The sequence below is a fragment of the Equus asinus genome, chromosome 6 (genome assembly GCF_041296235.1).
Source record: "Equus asinus isolate D_3611 breed Donkey chromosome 6, EquAss-T2T_v2, whole genome shotgun sequence".
Lineage (NCBI taxonomy): Eukaryota > Metazoa > Chordata > Mammalia > Perissodactyla > Equidae > Equus > Equus asinus.
The window spans coordinates 79,766,063-79,786,516 of record NC_091795.1 but is presented as its reverse complement, the minus strand read 5'-3'; the positions used below and the strand labels follow the sequence as shown (position 1 = coordinate 79,786,516).

Sequence of the window (20,454 nt, the reverse complement as noted above, 5' to 3'; positions counted from 1 at the left end):
TATATATATATTTTTTAGTTGTGGGTCCTTCTAGTTGTGGCATGTGGGACGCTGCCTCAACATGGCCTGATGAGCGGTGCCATGTCTGCACCCAGGATCCAAACTGGTAAAACCCTGGGCCTCCAAAGTGGAGCGCGCAAACTTAACCACTCGGCCACAGGGCTGGCCCCTCAGAGGTCCCTTAATTTGATAATGTTTTTTGGAAATGACAGCCCATGACCCAGGTCAGAAGGAGCTAGACAAGGGTTCTAAGGAATAAAGAGGGTCATGATCCTATAGATCCTAGGGCAAGGGGTTTATGCTGTGACTGGCTTTATGTTCCCGGCTCAGAGTAGAAGGATGAGGGCATCCAGGAATGCTCTTGCAGGCAGGAAGAGGCAGAAGCCAGTGTGCTGTAGTTCTTGGTTACAAAGGAGGCCAGGCTTCAGAGAGTTCTAGCAGTGGCCATCTGTATGTGCTGAGGTCTCTGAAATCTATTCCTCTGTGGAGGCAGGGGAGATACTTAATGAGACCTTTAAAGAGGTCAGGAGTAGGAGATTAAAGAAATGTAAAGTGAAGAGTATAAAGGTCCCTCTAGTCAGTGCAAGACTGGAGAAACCTGGTAAATTTCATGCTTTCATTTGGGGTGAATGAACAGAGAGGGAACAATGAGTGAGGCTTCTGGGGCAGGCCAAGAGCTGGGATGGGCTGGAAGACAGAATGGGAAGAGGGTGACCTGCTGGCAGGGAAGGCTGCGCACCTCCACCTGCACTGTTGCTTTGATGGAGGACCCCATTTTCCATCACAGCAGCCAGCCACTGGGCAGAGGGTTGCTGCCCAGGGAGAGGAGGTGCTGGCAGAGCCCAGAGGACAGCAGGCAGGCTAAACAGATGGTGCAGGGACAATGTGATTTTAGAGGACATTCCTCTAGCTGTGCTGGAACCTGAAGTTGGGGCCTATCCTGGTTAGTGATGGACACTGGGGGCCACCTGATCCACCTCCTCCGTGTGATTGACTTCACCACCCACTCAGGTGAGCAGAAAGAGAAAGGCCCTTCCTAGACCCTTCACTCCATCCAGGGCATGCATTCTCAGCTGGGGCAGTATCTCCTCCATGGGGTGAAAATTCATGCTTGCATGGAAGGGAGGGGGTTGTAGTAAATAAAACTTAGATATTACAACGATGTGTGGCTCTCTAAAGGGCCACAGTATGTAAACAAATATATATAGTGATACTAAAATTTCATAGGGAAAGACAGCAATTAGGAAAAAGAAAATCTTAAAAGTCTCTTTGGGGTAGGTGGGTGGTGATTAATGAAAAAATGTTTGAGAAACACTGAAGTAGGGCCTCTCACCCCAAAGAACTGCCAGTGGCCCAGCCAGGGTCTTCCAGCACATTAAGAAGCCCTCACTGGCAATCTCTCAATTGCAGGCACACTAGGCAGGTGTTGGTAGCTCCCTGCTTTCTTTCCACTGAGCCAGAAATTCCTACATCTCCCAGCCAGTTCTTCTCCTGTTTACCTCAATCTACAGTCTCCATGGCCACCAGTGAGCCTGGGCAAGCCCCAAGCCTTGGAGGGAGGAGTTTAACAAGGAGATTAAACTAGTGTGGCCTGACCTGTCTTCTTCCCAAGGCAGGAAAGTGCAAAGGTTCTCCCCTAGGCAGACGAGACTGAGCGGTCTGTCTGATAAACACACCATGAGATACGATGCTGCTTACACAAGAGCCCTGTTTCACAGCTCAAATCTGAATATTTTTATCTTCTCTTATCAGTGCATATTTACATCATAAGGATGAGGTCACATCCTTTCCACCCTCGACCTTCCAGCCTTCCCTAAACAGATCAGTTTAGGAACATCGAGATGGACAATGAGAATCTTGTTTTCTTATCATTATTGTGTAAGTGCTGCTGATTTTTATTCTAAATTAATCTGTAGGGAACATGGACAAATCATTATGTCATAAATGTCCATGACTTTGCTTTCTACTATTAACTACCTTAATTTATTACATTTAAATTTTAATTATTACGCTGAGATAGCCTGCTTTTAAAATACTCTGTGATTAAAAGAAAGAGCAAATATTTTGTGCCTTAATATAGTTCAAATGATCACTATTTCATATTAATCATGTATGAAATTGCATGCAGCAGTTTTGAGTGATTTTTATTTCTGTCTTTTAAATAGGCACAGTGTTTCCCCTGGCTTTACAATTTATTAGCTATTTGATTTTCTTTTTTAAACAGCTTTATTGAGATATAATTCACGTACTATATAATCTGCCCATTTAAAGTATACAATTCAATGTTCTTTCGTATATTGACAGGATTGAGCAACCGTCACCACAGTCTAATTTTAGAAATTTTTGTCCCCCCTAAAAGAAACCTTGTACCCATTAACAGTCACTCTTCATTCTTCCCCACTACCCCAGGCCTAGGAAGCACTAATCTACTTTCTGTCTCTATAGATTTGTTAAATAGGCACACATTTTTGAGCAAAATAATTTCATATTCTAATTCAATCATTAACCAATAGCTTATTCTATAATTAACCAAAAGTTTAATCACATTTAACCAATTAGATTCATACCTAATCTCTTGATCTGAGCTGGCACTTTGTGTGAAAAGTGAAGTTGATGTTGGCCTAGTGGGAACTGTTCTGTTACTCAAACTGCATTCCCAATAAGTACGAAGGCAACAGATTTAGCTTCCTTCCTGCCCAGATATGTTCACTAAACAGTCTGTAAAGTTTTTAAGTTAAATTATAAATGCACCAGGAACTTGCTGTTTAAGAATTCGTCTGTGGAGTTGTTTGTAAAAGCTAACCTCTAAGGTAAAATCCGCCCACATTCTTCTCAAGCACAGACACATTAACTGGTCTGGTTTTTAAATCTCGGTTTCTATAGATTTGATTTGCTTGAGGGATTTTCCTTTTGGTCTTCTCTGCAATGATTAATATGTGGCAACGGACACTTAGTTTCTTCCTTGAAGGTCATGACTCCCTTGCACGGTGGGGAAATGGGTGGTTTCAGTACAGACCCTTTAACCGCTAGCATGTGAGAAGTTCTGGTCATGAGAGCTTCAGTGCCCACAGATACAGTCAGTCCTTACCGATCATCACAAAGCTTTCCATAGAAAACAGCATGTCTGAAAATGGATATATTTTTCTAGCCCCTTGTAGCCACTAATCAGGCTACAAGTTTTTCCTCTCTTAACACCAGATAATTTGCTGGGCTGAAATGGCAGAATCTGAGACACATCCACCAAGGTGATAAATCAGTCATTATAAAGACAAAAAGGTGGATCTCGCCAAGGACATGATAAATATAGTATTGGCCTTTCCCCAACTCTTTGCCCTGACAAAATGCTCAGACTACCAGAATCCTGTCTGCAGAATGACATAACTTTCACTTTCACGTAGTACTTTCTGGTTTACAGAGCATGTTTGCAGATGCGATTCAAGTTGAATCTCATCACAGTGTGTGAGGGAGTTAGGGTGGGTCTTTCATTTTCCAGATGAGAAACCAAGTATAAGAACTTGCTCAAAATCAAACGGCTAGGTGGCAGAACTGGGACACCTCAGTTGAAGGTCAGTCTCCATTAAAACACTCCTCTGGAGAGGCTATACACGTACTCAACTTGGCTTAAAAAGATTTTGAAACTTCTTCTTTGGAATACCTTCAAAATCTGTAGGATATCTTTGAATATCCTCACTGAAGGCAATATTTCGTCTTCTAAGTAGGTGGTTCTCAAACTAGAGTATGCCTCAGAATTGTGTGGAGGGCTTGTTCAAACACATATTGCTGGGCTCCACCCCCAAAGTTTCTGATCCATTAAATCTGGGGTGAGGCCCGGGATTTGTGTTTCTAATGTGTTCCCAGGTGATACTGATGCTGCTGGTCTAAGGCTGCACTTTGAGAACCACTATCCTAAGGAATTTATTTCTGGAAAGAGTGAATCATTTAAAACCAAGTCTAGTGATTAAGGTGGGGGATCAAGCTAGAGAATTCCACCACTGGCCAAAAACAATGTGCAACTATAAAGAACAATACCAACTCTAAAGGAAATTCGAATAAAGAGTCCCAAAAAGGTTCTGAGCAATGGCAGTTTGATTGGACTAAATGTAACTAGCTTAAAGGGGAGAACAAGTCTTTTGGATGTGTGCTGAAGAATTCTTCTCCTGAGTGTTTAGGGACACCTTGCATAGTAGTACATGTGTGAGATGTTCATTATCAACCTTTTATTTTCCAGCTTTAGAAAAAGAAAAGAAACCATGGAGGTGACATTCATATTAGAGAGAATCACTGTTAAGGAAGAATTAATAGCTATTTACAGCAGCTGAACTAGTCGGACTGGTATAGCAGGGGTCCTTTCTACGCTGCCAACATAATGGATATGGAATATGAGAGAAAAACTTCGACTCTTCCTACCCTGACTTTTCTGTTGAGATTAGAATGGAAAAGGTGAAAAGATCTAATTTTGGATGCCAAAGATAAGCATGCTACATTTTATGGGGGAAAAAATTCCAGCAGAAAAGAATGAACTACATTAGGTACTTAACACTGGGAGTCAATCCTTCATGTCACAGCAGGGAAAAAAGGGGCGGAGGACTGCTTAAATATTGGTTCTAATTTTATTTTCAATTCTACATTACATTAAACTCTCCTTGTACTCCTCTCTAATTTACAGCAACTGCTGACACAAATTGGTGTGCCTTCTCTTCTTTGACATCAGTATTTCTCTTGAATTATGCATTTCCACCTGGAATGAGGTTTATGGGGCTAGAGCCTTCTTTCATTTAGATGGATGAAAACAGAGAAGGATCAATGAGGGGTTGAGAGCAAAATCAAAGTAAGGTGGGGCTGATGTATCGTTCAAGGCAGCATTTCATTCCCCAAAAAGAATGTCAGCAGTATTAGAGAATCACTCTGGTCTTTCAATTTTCAGCATATTAATTAAAAGTCAACTACTAGAGAATAAGAAAAACTCTACCAACTTGCATCCCAGAACTGACAGATTCTTCATTTATAGGTACCCTACAAGTATTTAGTAACTATTTGTAACAGATCATAATAACTGTATCACTTCAATTTGATCTAAAATTGAGTCAAAGGCAAGATATCACCTGCCTGATGCCACGTGTTTCACCCATCCTAACCTTCCCACATGACTGGACATGGCTGTGGTTCTGGCTACCTCCGAGGTCAGCACCACGGGCTGATCTGGCTCCATTATTGGTGACAAATGGCTCCTGGTCTAAGTCAGCCAATGGATCATATTGACAGAGGCCACTGCTGGCTCCATCTGGGGCCTGACTCAGGGCCTAGGGGCCACTCTCAGCTTCCAGTTGATGGGCTTTGGGTTGGCCAGTCACACCAGTATTGAAATGGGGCATTTTTATGAAGCTGTTTTGATCTATCACTTGCATAAAAAAAAAAAAAAAACTATGTAAAAAATGCAGGCATACTGTCTCACATCACCAAATAACATACAAAACAGACACCCCTGACCCCACCCCTGTTCTGCAAGCTCATGCCACCCTCAGCCCAAGCCTAGACTTTACACTATAAGCAATCCTCAGCCATCTCTGAAAACTCTTCCTCCACTTTTTATCTTTACCCATCACTCACTCCACCCCAGGAGTGGGAAATGGGGATAGGGTGAAGCTGTTTACTTTGTACCTTGCATGATAGTTTAGAAAAGAAGAGAAATTGTTTTATTGATAATTATAAAAATTTAATATGAAAAATGTTCCTGAATCAATATGGCCACACGAAAGCAGCTCAACCATAATGTTCTTTGGCTGAAACTGGCTGTGCTCAGCAGCCATGTCATGATGTCACTTCCTCTCCAGTATAGCCCTCGTTTGACCAGTGGTTGGCCAGCTTGAAAAACAAGTGAGGGTCTACTGTCAGTCTGGGATTCAGCCCTGCTCTGGTCATCTGGGAGTGGGTGCGCCATGAGGCCAGGAGCCCAGCAGGCTGCCAGGGCCCTCTTCAGGTTCATGGGCAGGGCCAGCAGGTGCTCAGCAGGCGCCGTGCTCGGTCACAGCCCTCCCTGCTCCTCTGTCTGGCTAGCCACAGAGAATGGCCTGTGGAGACTGAAAACTGGTTAAAAACCCCATTCTGGCCAAAATGTCTGGGTTGATTAATTTATTCTATAATTTAAAGAATTCCAGTATTAATGAAAGAGAAGAAGAATCCTGACTGCGAGCTAAAACTGGAATAGAAAAGGCCCATTCTTCAGGCAATATTAATGGAAGCTTTGTATATAAATAACTTTATATACTGGTGAATAAACGGCACTTAAAACTAAAATATCTTTTAGTGATTCACTGGGTTCTAAAGATTGGCCTTGCCTTCTCTGGTCAGTGATCTTATTTCTTTGTGGTTCCACTATTCTAGACAGAAAACAGTTAATCCAATATGACTTAGTATCTCACAAAAGACTCTGCTGAAACATTTTCTGCCAAATGTTCATCTTCTAACAGCTGCTTTTTTATTTCAGTGAGAGGTACTTGAAATAAAATCATTGTTCTCTGTGAAAATTGCATGCTAAATAATATAAAGCTACCAGATTATTAAATAACACAGGCATTTGATAATATTAGCACCAACCACAGGTTCCACTTCTGCTGATGCACAAAATTTTGAGTAATTAGTCATTGCACAATATTGTATTTATATCCTTTTTTTGCTTGAGCTGTTAGGCCACAAAATCAGCAGGCAGTTGCTGTTATAAGAGGGTTCTCTGGGTTATTTATAATGTTTCTGCTTCCTTATAGTTCCTGCTTTACTCTTGGGTCTTGGGCCAGGTCTACACTCTGAAAGCAAAGGAAGGAACTGAGCAATTGTTCTGTGAATCTAAGTGTGCTAAAAGCTGGTGTGGGTGATTCACACTACACTGTGTATGTCTTGGCTGGAATACCTGGTATTTTTGTCTACACAATCCAGATTCATCACATACTGGCTCATTTGTCACTTCGTCAGGAGGAGAGTGTGTAGTTACCTGAAGGCCGCGTTTCTATCAGGTGTAAGCTAGTGTGTAAGGCACAGGTGGTGGGGCGAGATATCTGAACCAGCATTATGTTGCAAAAGAGTTTCCTTCAAATGTGATTTACTTTAAATGAAAGATAAATTTCTGCTCCAAATGCTCTCTGTTGCATAGATCAGTCATTCTCCAAAATGGGGGTGGCAGGCAGCCAGGCACACCCAATGGAAGGGCACATAGGAATCACCTGAGCATTTCATTTTTTTTTTTTGTAAATTACACAGGCGTCTTCCTGTGCCATCTGAAGAGAATCACTCATGATATTAACTGTTTCTAATGAGAGTAGGTCTTAGCCCTTGGTGAGTCAGGGCTCAAAAAAATGTTGAGAACCATAGAGACTGGCAGAATGCTATATTTGTTTTGACCATGAAATAAGCATCTGACTTAGTCCTCTCCACCCCCCCTTTTTTTTTTTTAAAGAAAATGAACTACCATTATGTCCTTTGAATTCTTAAGAGTTCTTAAACCCACTTCTCAATATCCCTGTTGCCACCTCCCCAGCCCAGGCTGCCATAATCTCTCACTAGATCCACGCAACAGTCTTTGGATGGTTCTCCCAACTTCTAGTATTATAATTACCAATGTATTCTTCACACAGTGCCATGTTAATCTTTTTATAAAGCAAAAATTGGAGTGAATCCATCCCCTGCTTAAACTCTTCAATGGCTCCCCATTGCCCTAAAGAGAAAGTGTGAATTCCCACTTGTGGCAAATGAAGCTGTTCACAACCTATCCCTCTTATGGTTGCACCTCATCCTTTTTCACTCTTTCTTGTACTCTAAGCTCTTTCCAAACAGAGCTACTTAAAAAGGCACAAACATGACATGTTCTCTTGGCCCTGGGTCGTTTCATGAGCTGCTGCCTCTGCCTGGGTTACCCTTCACCAAGCTGACTTATCCTTCAGCTCACCTCCTTCCCTTGCCCTCTCAAAGCAAGCTCCCTGGGCTCCTCAGGCCAGGTGGGCCCGTCAACTGCATTCCCCAGCACCTCAGGTGCATCCCTATCACGGCACTTATTCTGACTGTGTGGGCTACATACTCTTCTAGACTTAAGCTCTTTGTGCCCAGGGACTGTCTTATTACACCAGTGACGCCCTATTACACCAGCGCACACCTGCTGTGTGGCATGCAGAAAATTCAAATAAAGTGTGCTGAATAAATGAGTACACAGTGGGGTGCTCCTCACCCCATTTTGCCATAATTTCCCACGGGGGTCTTTTCCATTTCTTAAAGGACTGTTTTCACTTCTAGAGGTCACTTTTGTTTCATCAACCCTGGAATTCCCAGGATGCTCCAAGAATAAGGTGACAGGCAGCCTGAGGATCCTGACTGTGAAGAAACCCTATTTAAGCTTCTCTTTCCAGCAGTTTTCAAACACATGAAGAATAGAAAAGATATACCTTATAGGGGTTCCAGAAGGAGAGAATTGAGAAAACAGGGGAGAAGCAAAATAAAAAACAGAATGGTTGAGAATTTTTCAGAAGTGATGAAAAACATAAATGCTGAGATTCAGGAAGAACAAAGAATTGTGAGCAGTATAAATAAGAATAAATTCTGATCTGGACTCATTGTAGCAAAACTGCAGAATGGAAAAGATCAAGAGAAATTCTTACAAAATAATACTGTCCTTCTGTTCAAGTGTGTTTCAAAGAGCCATGTTGTGATATAGGCTGAATCTTCATAGCACTAAGCATCTTAAGCAAAGAGGTCACATTGCGTTTATAATGTTTTATTTCTTTAAAACGACCTGAAGCAAAAATAGCAAACTGTTAAGAATTAACAAAGCTGGGTGGTAGGTCCATGGGTGTTCATATTATTTTCTATACTTTTCAGTATAACTGAAATATTTCATAATTTATAAAGAAGGAAGGAGAGGGAGGGAGGAAAGGGAGAAAGAAGGAAGGAGAGAAGGAAGGAAGGAAGGGAGGATAGAAGGAAAGAGGGAAAGAAGGTAGGAAATCTGATTGGCCTTGGGACTACTAAGGGTTGTAAGTTATTTGGTGCAAATTACATTCACTTACAACTTAATCTACACAATTAGATTCCCATATGCTAAAACTAAAAGTTACAGAGAAGACTATATAACTATGAACATTCTTTTCCCAATTTTGGTTTGTTTTGACGAAGGAAGGCAAAGGATATAAAACTTTCAGTTTTTAGAGAATCTTTCAGGGGAGACGTAATTCACCTAACCTCTGGACTCTCTCTATCTCCAAATCACGTAGCTTTTTCAGGGGTTGTGCTATAGTGTAGAGCACTCCCATGGCTTTTAAAGGAATGGAAGTAGGAGGAGGAAAGTGAGAGTGAGTAGTTGCCCCTTTAGACTCTGTCTTACTGTAGTACATTTTACTCACACAAACATGCACACATAAACACATGGAATTCATGCCACTAACAGGTCATTCACACAGAGCACACGTCATCAACCTTGAGAACATACAAAGTATACACACAACTAACCTACAACATACACATACTTTCATACAAAGGACAGACAGATGTTCAGCAAGCTATGAACCACACACCTGTTTTTTCATTTCTTTGTCCACCTCTGTCAGAAGCAATGGGCACTGAGGGCAATGGGCACAGTTTCAACTCACTGGGCTCTACAGTTTGGCTCCAAATGGTTTTTTCACCTCCTCATAATTTCAGGTCTACTCAAGAAGAATTACCACACAAGGGAAACCACTTAGAAGACCTACACTATAGTCCTGGCAGGTCTGCCCTCGAGAACGCTACCGCAGCAGCTTAGGAAAATGGGCAAGGAGCAGGCTACTGGCTCACTGCCTTGTTATCACACTGATATCCAGGACACTCAAGGAGCAGGGAGAAGTGGGGCTTAGGTGTAGGAAGCTGAGAACTCCTAATCGTAGATGGGTGAACAAGCTCCCACAACATCACACCATCCCTTCTTACTGGGAGGGAACTATGTCCTTTCCCTCCAATTACGTACCATTCAGGCCCACAGAACACTCTAGATCTAGATTTAGATTTTGCTCTCCTGACTTTGGTAAGGTTTTAACAGTCGTTTCTTCCTGTACATCCTACCTCCACCTCCAGGCCCCTCTTCTCCACTTCTATTGCTCTTTTTTTAGTCTCTGGCCATATTTGAGTTCTGAAGCAAGGCCAGGGATCCCAGGTCCCCTTGGGAGCCCCTAAGATGTCTGGCACTGGGCACATGTACATGCATGTCCAGTTCTGGCTGTGAGACAGTACTTTAGGAAAATGGAAAAAACAGCCTCACATTTGGCCCTGGTTCAATTCCTCAAAGTGAAGATGACATTTCTGGTAAGCAGTTACAATTAGATTTTTAGAGCCAGGGTTTTCAACTGATCACATGCAGGATTAAGAAAGATAATTTAAAATATTTAATTCTGCCTGATTAGCTAGTGAATGAGGTGACCTGCTGATGTGGAAGTAATGTAATAGAGCTAATACGGCCCCCTGGGCATGACAGATGTCTTGTGCCTTGTCAATCAGTCTCTTTAGCAATTACCTGTCCTCTGTCCTTTCAATATAGTCAGTGAACTTTTTGTCATCTTCATCTTTTCTGGCAGCCAGAGTCAGCAGAGTTTGCAGATATCATAACCATTTATTGATATCATTCCTAAGGTTAAGATGGCTATTTCAGAGCTTCATTTGGGTTTTCTTTCAGAGATGCCATTTACCCTCTATAACTTAATTTTTTTGGCCTGGCCTTTCTATAACTGCAGATAAAACAATCTAAGGACATGTTTTAACATGGGTAATTATTTTGTTTTCAAATCATTAAAAAAGAACATTTAATCTGAAATTTACTCTCTCCTTCGGCATGCTCAATTGTAGAATTTAAGGAATGTAAGGGATTCTGTAGATCCTCCAGGCCCCTGAGAACACTGGGGCTCAGTGAAGCTAAGTGACTCTTACACTACTTTCCCAGAAGGAACTAGAACGCTTTTGCTATTTCAGGAGGTCCTGTTATCATATGCCAAGCATTGTATTAAGCATTGGGGTGCTCCAAAAGAACTCTCTGGGCTTGAGGATGGGTAGGAGTTTGCTAGGCAGGGAACGAGGAGTGTTTTTCCTTTCCTTAAACTAGAGAGCTAGTTTGGGAATGTTAAAAAAGAGGAATTACATTTTCCCTAGCTCCTTTAGTTAGCAGTTCAGGCCTCTATTTAAAGAAGGTTAATGAAAAGATGATTTGATTATGGTCTCTAAGAGTGGTGCACCTCTCTTCTAGGTTTGCTCATTCAATGACAAGAATGAATAGCAGTGATCTGTACCCAAACCTTTGATATCTGGACTGGCATGATCCTGTCACACCGCTATCCGTGCAGTCCAGCTCCTTGCCCAGTATAGGAAGATGCTGGAGTTGAATAGCAGTGGGACCTAGGCTTCTCTCCAGTGATGTACAAAGCCAAGGTCAAACCCACTCTGCATAATACTGAATGATGCAAGCTCCTGGTATGTGCTACCTAGTACCCCCAAATGATCCAGGTAAAGTGAACAATCAGACACAAAAGGACCTACTAATGAGCGCTAAGTCTGTTCTGAGTGCTTACAGGTGCCAGGCACTGTTCGTAGGGCTATATATGTGTTATTGCATTTAAGTGAGGCTGCACTGTACTGCACAAAGCAGGCAGTGCATTTGCAAGATCTGGCAGCTTCTGAAGATCTAGAGAAATGGAGCAATTACAGAAGACTGTATCATGACAAGTGACAAGGAAAGTCAGTGCTGGAATGCCAAATAGGAGAGATTAAAGGCTAGGCAGACTGCCACCAAATCAAGAGGCAGAGTGGTGGGGTAGGAGTACATGGATGTTAGAGTCAGGCAGACAGACAGATCTAGAATTAATTCCTGGCTCCGCCAATTTACCAGCTGTATGGCTCTGGGCAGGTTGTTTACCTTTGGGAGCATAGTTCCCTCCTCTCTAAAATGGGCATTAACCCTGTTTTGCAGGGTTGTTCTGATCATATGAGATAATGCAATAAAGAGTCCAGCACAATACCTAGCACAGAGTAGTGCCTGCTTTTCATTATTAGCCAAAGAATCCTCATGTTCCCAAGAATCTGTAAGAATCAAAGAATTTCAGAGGTCGAAGATGCCTCAGAGATCCCCCACTCCAGACACTTCATGATTGGATGAACAACCTGAGCCCTAAATACGATGAGTCATTTGCCCAAAGCTGTCTGCTAGTTAATAACTAAACAGGATTAGAACTCAGGACATCATCTGTCCTTAGCCAATGGGACTGATGATTACAGTTGAAGGATATGCAAAACTCTCGAGATATTTCACCAGAAAGCTCATTTAAGCTGATCCTGTTAGTTCACTCCAGATTATTTTCTCCCCACAGAACAGCTGATTTTTCAGCATTGGCTTTAGCTCACTTCTGAAGCACCTTCATTTGCTTTCTTGTTTGTGTTAGTCTGCTCGGGCCACCATGACAAAATACCACAGACTGAGTGGCTTAACTAACAGAAATTTATTCCTCTCAGTTCTGGAGGCTAGAAGTCCAAGATCAAGGTGCTGACAACATAGGTTTCCTTCAGAGCCCTCTTCTCCTGGCAGGCCACCATCTTGCTGCATGCTCACATGACCTCTTCTTTGAGTGCACATGGAGACGGAGCAAGATTTTTGGTGCCTCTTCTTATAAGGACACTAATCCTATGGTTTCAGGGCTCCATCCTTACGACTTCATTTAATCTTAATTACCTCCTTATAGGCCGTATATCCAATTACAGTCACTTTGGGGGTTAGGGCTTCAACATATGAAGGATGTGTCCAAAGGATTGTGTTACATGTTTCTCCATCCCTCATCAGCCATTCCATTCAGGCCTGTTTCAAATAGGAGGTAGGTGAACAATGAAGTTTGTGAACTATTAAGTAGCTAAATATGAGACAGCACCTATAGCCTGGCCCCTTTTACAACTCCTCCAGGTGATCCATTAACCAAAGACCAAGAAATGTGGCAAATCCAAAGTCTGGATCATTCATTATATTATTAATTGTGAGAATGAGGGTTGAAGAGTTAACTGAGATATATAAGCAGATTCATTCAGAAAGAAAACTTGAACGTGGGTAAAGTTTCTTTGAAGATCTGCCGTGCATTTGAGTAACAAACAGAAACAGTGCAGCTTTGACATTTATTCTGATACTTCCAAAGGAAACTGTATAAAGTAACATATTTTGAGGGAAATTGCTTCTTTGGAAAGATTAAGAAAAAAACTGGCAAAAATGTGTAGTAAAATATCCAGAAATATCCAGGAAGCTCAAGTGCCCTGGACCTGAAAGTAATGTAGATCTATTTCTTTGGCATCAGGAGTCTATCCATTCAGAAGTCATCTTAAGCCAAAGGGCTGCTCAGCCTACTTATATGGAGATCTTGGGATGCTTGAGAGGTTCTTTATGAGACCAAGAGTGAACTGTGGCCAATTACTTGCTCCTTTGTGAGAATGATGCCCAGCACGCCCTTTGAGAAATGATATCACCTATCTTACTTGCTAGATGTGGCTCTAAATAGTTTTTTGCTATGTCCCAAAGTCATATTTACTCCAAATTTCAAAGTAATTCATGAAAAATATAGGCTTATGGAATAACTCAAACAATTCAGAAGAATAAAGAGTATAACGTAGAAGTCCTCTTTCATAATGCCTCCTCCCAACTCCCTCCCCTTCCCATGAGTAATGATCAAAACAGTTTGGTGGAGTTTTTTTTCCAGATTTTAAAATATGCTTTTACTTACAGACAGCTACAGTTATTTTTAAATAAATGGCACCATACTATTATAATTTGACTTTTCCTTACTGATGATTACGTAGATTGATCAATTTTTGGTTATTACAAACAATGCAGAAATAAACATTCTCATACAAATATTTGTATGTAGGAGCATTTCTGTAGGACAGACTCTTAGAAGGAGATTTACTGGGTCAAAGGGAAAGCATATTTAAAAAAATTGGTTGTCAGATTACCCTCTGAAAATATTGTGTGAATTTACATTCCCACTAGGATTGTATGAGAGGATGTTTTCTCCAATTTATTTGGACTTTGACATTATCAATCTTTATTTTTTGCTGACCTTATAGGCAATAAAGGGCACCTCACTGTTATTTTGATTTGCATATTCTTGATTTCTTGTGAGGTTGAACAATGTCTCATTTCTTTACTTTTTTTATTTCTTCTTCAGTGAATTGCCTATTTACATTATTCTAGAGAAATGTTTGATTCTTTTTGAGTTGTAGAGGCTTCCCATAATTATACATATGAATCTCTGCTGTTGCAAATATTCAAATTCTCTGTTAATAGATATTCAAAAGTGCAGGAATGTGCATGGAAAAAAATCTGGAAGGATTTACACTAAAAGGATAACAGTGGTTACATCTAAGTGGTAGGATCATGGGTATCTGATTTTCTTCTTTATACCTTTCTATTTTTCTCTGCTTGATAAGCATGTATTCATTTTATGAGTAGAAAGAAAAAAACCAATGGAGTGATTAGTGGGGTAAAGGTGATGAAGCCTCTCAAGGCAATTCTAAAAGAGGTTTTCCCAAGGTTCTTTGAGTAGTGACAGTCTCAATAGAGTCTTAATTCTCCTAATTCTCTTAATTAATTCTCTTAATTCTCCTAAGGTCAAATTTGAAGGAAACCAGTCACTTCCTGGATAATAAATTGATATGGCAGTTAAAGTTAGCATTATTATTTTACATTTAGCTCTTCAGCACCCAAGATTCTGTCACATTTTATGTACAGTATCTTACTCTCCCAACCCTTTTTCAGGTATTGGCAGTTAACAGTGAGGGGCACTCAAACATCTTGGCTGTAACAGAAGTCTCTGGACAAAAATGTTCAAAGGCTCTATTCAAGGACAAAAGGGCTTGGGAACTACAAAGACCCTTCAGAAACCCTACTAATAATTAACAAATGCAAAGAATGTATGTGTTTATCAGAAAGATGGAGGTGGCAGGAAGAAAGAGTGGTTTGCTGGGGTAGCACAGTCTAAGGAGGGTCACAAAGACTAACATGGCAGTGCCCATGTAAGAACTGGTGAGCATTCGGTCTTCTCAGCAAGACTATGGATAAGCAGGAAATAGCACCTTAGTTTTGTCTGAGTTGAGAAACACCTCTTAAGAGCACCTAAATTCATTGGTTCTAATTACATCTGGCAATATTAGTTTGGTTTTCCACTGGCAAGGGGGTGGGAAGGGTGTTAGGTTGCGGGGGAAGGTCACACCAGGATGGGAATAATGGCCCTTCAGATGGTGGGTTTTCAAAGACTGAACTGTCATTCTGGATGGTACCTCAGAATTGGACTAATGGGAACCTATCCTTAAGAGCAGCCTGGATTGCTGAAGGCCAGACTCCAGGATGAGGGGAACACACCATGGAGAGGTTACCTTAGAAAGCTGTGGATAACCCCCAGCCCCAGCAATCGCCCTACCCTCATGAGTACTTTCATGAAACTTTAACAGAAACTATCTCCACTTCCTGCTGGTGCAATCTCCAGTTTAGAGCTGATTCTCAAGGCCTGAGTTGTCCCTTAGGGGCATCTATGCAGCTGGGCTGATGCTGCCAAGTGCCTCACCAGCAACTGTGAATACCACAGGGCTCAAAGATAATGGATAGAAAGAAACGGGCATAAAGAATAGGTAAGGGGATCCCCCATGCCCCTGGCTTTGGATTACTCTCAGCTTATTTATATACTCCAAATTATGATGACTTATTATAAAGTGAGTGATTCTTGAGAAGACAGGTTTAGCCTATGGGCCGAATTCCTGAAATTAGAGTGTCAATGTAGATTGTTAAATCATAGAAACTATTTACATGTAGAAAAGCAATTTATATATTAAGAATTTCACAGAGCTTATAGGCCAAGAAAACTTAATGTTACAATATATTATATCAAACTAGCACAATAATCCTAAAATATTACCATGCTTAAAGGTATATAAATTATGGAGTGATTACTCAGCGCAATCGTGAACACAAGAAGGCAAGGCCCTAACCCTCAGGTTGGAAGGACTGGAGTGAGGACATCAGCACTGTGTCATTTTGAGGCTGAGATTCAGATAACATATAGAGATGGGAAAAGAGACACATCTGTCATGTCTTCCAAACTGAGCTGAGGGACATCTGCAGCTACTGCCACCATCTCACTCTAGTACAATGGGAAAAATGGATGTAAAAATAGAAGTGATATATCCAACTATTAACACTGAGGCAAAACGGAATATAGCAGTCTGCAGAAGCATTGACGTAGAATGGGCAATGGCTCCCTCCAGGGCTGGCTGTCTGTCTCAAGTGGACAATGTGCCAACTAACTAAAGATGTTTCCACCATCCATGCCATCCCCGATTTATTTATTTTCCCCCCAGCTTTATTGAGGTATGACTGCCAAATAAAAATTGTGTATATTTAGGTTGCACAACATGATTTTTTTTAAAGGTGTACATCGTAAGAGATTAGAAGGAAGACAAAAGCGAGAAGGTTACAAATCAACTGAGAGTAAGTCATACCCTCCTGACAGAAAAGTGAAGGAGCCTATTTGTACAGAAGAAAATGCCTCCCCGGGAGTTCCTCACCTCACCATGTAAATGATCTCCTCTTCACTAGACTTATGAAGAGGCTGAACAGTTGTGTGCAGAACAGGAAAGAATTTTCATAGAGAGAGTGCTGGATAAGGGACAAAGATAGCATAAAAAAAGCTGAGGGAGATTCCACACCCAGAAGATAACTACCCTTGTTTCCTGTGTCACCTCTGCTCCAGAGGACACTGAGAGCCCATTCAGTAGATTCAGTAGAGCAATTAAGTGGAAGATTCTTTATCACAAGAGTATCCAAACCTTAGTGAAGTGCCTAGATGGATCTTTTTGTTATTGTTGTTTGACCTTTGTTTTCTAAATTGAGATATAATTCAAATTCCCTAAAATTCACTCTGTAAAGGGGACAATTCAGTGGTTTTTAGTATATCCACAAGGTTGTGCAACCATCACCACTATCTAGTTCCAGGACATTTTCATCACCCCAAAGAGGAACCCTGTACCCATGAGCAGTCACTCCCTGTTCTCCCTTCTCCCCAGCCGCTGGCAACTGTCAATCTACTCCCTGTTTCCATGGATTTACCTATTCTGGATATTTCATGTACATGGAAGCATACAGTATATGACCTTTTATGTCTGGCTTCTTTCACTTAGTATCATCTATCAGTATTCCTTTTTATGGCTGAATAATATTCTATCATATGTATATACCACAATTTGTTTATCTATTCATCTGTTAATGAAAATTTGGGTTGTCTCCAATTTGGGGCTATTATGAATAATGCTGCTATGAACATTTGTGTATAAGTTTTTGTGCGGACATATGCTTTCATTTCTCTTGGGTATACACCTACAAGTAGAATTACTGGGTTATATGGTGACTCTAAATTTAACTTTTTGAAGCACTTTGAGAATGCTTTGCAAAGTGGCTACACCGTTTTACATTCCTACCAGCATTGTTTGAGAGTTCCAATTTCTCCACATCCTAGCCAACACTTGTTAGCTGTTTTTGATTACAGCGATCCTAGTGAGTGTGAAATAGTATCTCACTGAGTTTTGTCATTTAAAAAAAATCAAAGCCATCCATATCCATAGTTTAAAAAGACAAGGCTTAAAGTGTAAATGCCCCACTTCTCTCCACAACCATTTCCATGAGGCAAATACTTTAAATTCTTTTAGCAGTTTCTTCTGGTATTTATCTTCTATTTCTGATAATATGCTTATACTGCTACTTTTTTTTTAAAGATTTTATTTTTTTCCTTTTTCTCCCCAAAGATCCCCAGTACATAGTTGTATATTCTTCGTTGTGGGTCCTTCTAGTTGTGGCATGTGGGACGCTGCCTCAGTGTCGTTTGATGAGCAGTGCCATGTCTGTGCCCAGGATTCGAACCAACGAAACACTGGGCCGCCTGCAGTGGAGCGCGTGAACTTAACCACTCGGCCACGGGGCCAGCCCCAATATACTGCTACTTTTTAAAAATCAGTTTTAGATATTATCTCTTGACTTCCAACTATGGAAGATGAGCATTTAGTTCTCTTCTGTCATGTGCGCACAAATATATACTCACTTTATCCTTCCATCTTCACAATATGATTATAATCTCCATTTTTGGTTAAATCAATAATTGGCACTTACATTGTTATGACTATGCAGTCATAGCCACGTGACATACAAAGATACATTTACGTAATCATACTTTTTCCCCTTAGATTCCAGATGACCTAGAGAAAAATATTTGCTTCATTTTTTTTCATTTCCTCAGTTTTCTACATATTAATTACTACTTCAGCCTCAAATTCTGCAAGAAAACTAAAAATCTCTGGGGGTAGTCAAACACACTGGACATTCCACTATTTCCCTCCTTTTCCTTTTTTTTTGTTTCTGGGAGACATTCCTTCCAGAGCCCGCCATTCTCCTACTCTCATCTGGACTGACTGGTTATGGGCTGGCTGCAGAGCTGTTGTCCTAGAGCTTTCCCTCATCCCCCTGACTTCTCTCCATGTTGCACTGCCTGTTTCCTGGATCCCATATCTTCCTCTGTCTTAGTTTTATCCCTCAGTTTACAACAGCATATCTTCTAGTAGCTTCTTTATTCCTCTACTCCTCCATTACTGCCTTCTTCTTTTGTGTTAAGTAGATATTTTCTAGTGTACCATTTTAATTCCCTTGTTCCTTTTAGTTTTTTTTTTTTTTTTGAGTTCTTGTCTGAGTAACTGCACTGGTGATTCCAATCAACACCTAAATTTAAAACAATCTAGTTTAGATTAATACCAACTTAATTTCAGTAGCACACACAGTTGTTTATGGATGCTTTCATGCCACATGGCAGAGCTGAGTAGTTGTGACAGAGCATGTATGCATATGGCCCATGAAGCCTAAAACTTTACTATCTGGCCCTTTACAGAAAAAACTTGCCAATCCTGATCCAGTGCCATGAACTTCCTGATCCCATTCTCTATCTTCTGCCTCCAAGCACTAAGTGATCTGTTCCTCCTCTGAACGTTCACTGCGTTCTACCTTTTCTGAAATGTAAAAATTAACTACGAGTGCTAAGAAACCAAATGAAAGGGCAGAAACTAGTATCAATAACATGTGAAAACCTTCTTCGTGAACACTGCTGTATTTAAGAGGCTCACGGTTATAATCCATTATGATCTATGAAATCTGATCCTTCAACATGAAATTACTCTGAGGATTATTACTACTGATTTGAATTCGAACATTTCCAAGGCAAGTTTCTTCATCATTTAGTCCCATGCCCAAGCTGTTCATTTCCACACGAATGTTCTGTGGTGGGCATGGGTTGTTTTTGTCTGACCAGCATCCACTTCCCATCTTACGATAAGAGTTCTTTGATTTTAATTTGACACCAGAGATGGGGACACGACGTGGGACAGAGTGTGGGCAGGAAGCTGCCAGGGACCCTGCCTCAGCTCAAAGTCCACTACAAGGCAAGCAGGGCTGACAGGGAAAGAACGAGCGAGTGAGTCCCGAGGACACAGTTTAGCCTCTGCATTCTGCCCTACCTATGTACACCAAATAAATCCCCTTTTCTGGGTAAGCCCGTTTGAGTTGTGCTTCTGATGCTTATGAGCAAAAGGAGTCGTGACTGACACAGATACTGAAGGCAGAGGCTGAGCCACTTCTGGGTAGCCCCATAGTCCAACATCTTCACAAGGACCCTTCATTTCATTTTTAGCAAGAGAAGAACAAACTCTTCTGCTTTAGTTCAGGACCTGGAATAGTTTTAGTCTAATGCAGGAACAATTTCAGAACTAATAAGGAACCTCTCAAATTCAGGTTACTGTCCTTGACAAATAGAAAAAAACGAGTGGTTTCAGAAATGTCTCAATATGAAGAGAATAACAACACAAGTACAATTTATCAAATGCCTGATAAAGCACAATTTGAAAGGCAATCAGGATATAATTTCATGTTATAAAACCATTCCCAGCACTTATCTATTTTTTAAAGCATATTCGTTTCCAAAACTTCATCAAATCCCCTTAGGCTTCTTTTTTTGATAAGTGACCTATATTCTAAAGTCTTTTCTAAACCTAAAAACCAGAACGTAATTTTATAAATAATTATATATCAACTTCTTATAAATAAAAACCCTAAAATTTTTATTCTTCCTCAACTATAGTTTTGTGTCCCTGATGTTTACTCACTTTTATAGTTAGCTCTACTGAATTCTAGGCCTTAAACAAATAATTTTTGTTTTCTCTGCTTTAGAGGAACTCTGAGCCTTTTTTCTAACTTGCTTCCTTTTCATCCCTGCCCTGTGGCCGTGACTTGTCCACTTAATCCACTTGTCCTTAGCAGCACTTTGCACAAGAAGTGTCTGTGGAGTCCACAGGCCTAGTTTTGAACTCCTAGCTCTGTTACTTACTAGCATTATGATCTTG

At 40.9% G+C, this 20,454-nt stretch overlaps 2 protein-coding genes across 7 annotated transcripts in view; one reads left to right on the top strand and one right to left on the bottom strand.

Annotated features, from left to right (window-relative positions):
• BABAM2 (BRISC and BRCA1 A complex member 2) overlaps nt 1-20,454 on the top strand; it is a 516,257-nt gene that overhangs the window by 24,540 nt on the left and 471,263 nt on the right. The gene's annotated exons all lie outside the window — the stretch shown is intronic.
• RBKS (ribokinase) overlaps nt 1-20,454 on the bottom strand; it is a 107,067-nt gene that overhangs the window by 33,882 nt on the left and 52,731 nt on the right. Inside the window, exon 8 of one of the 6 annotated variants that reach the window (XM_044772147.2) lies at nt 12,330-12,844. The exons of the other annotated variants lie outside the window; for them this stretch is intronic. Within the exon in view, the coding sequence (XP_044628082.1) occupies nt 12,839-12,844 (6 nt within the window). The 3' untranslated portion in view covers nt 12,330-12,838. Of the gene's footprint in view, nt 1-12,329; nt 12,845-20,454 lie in introns of those variants that run through there. 6 annotated transcript variants of the gene reach the window in all.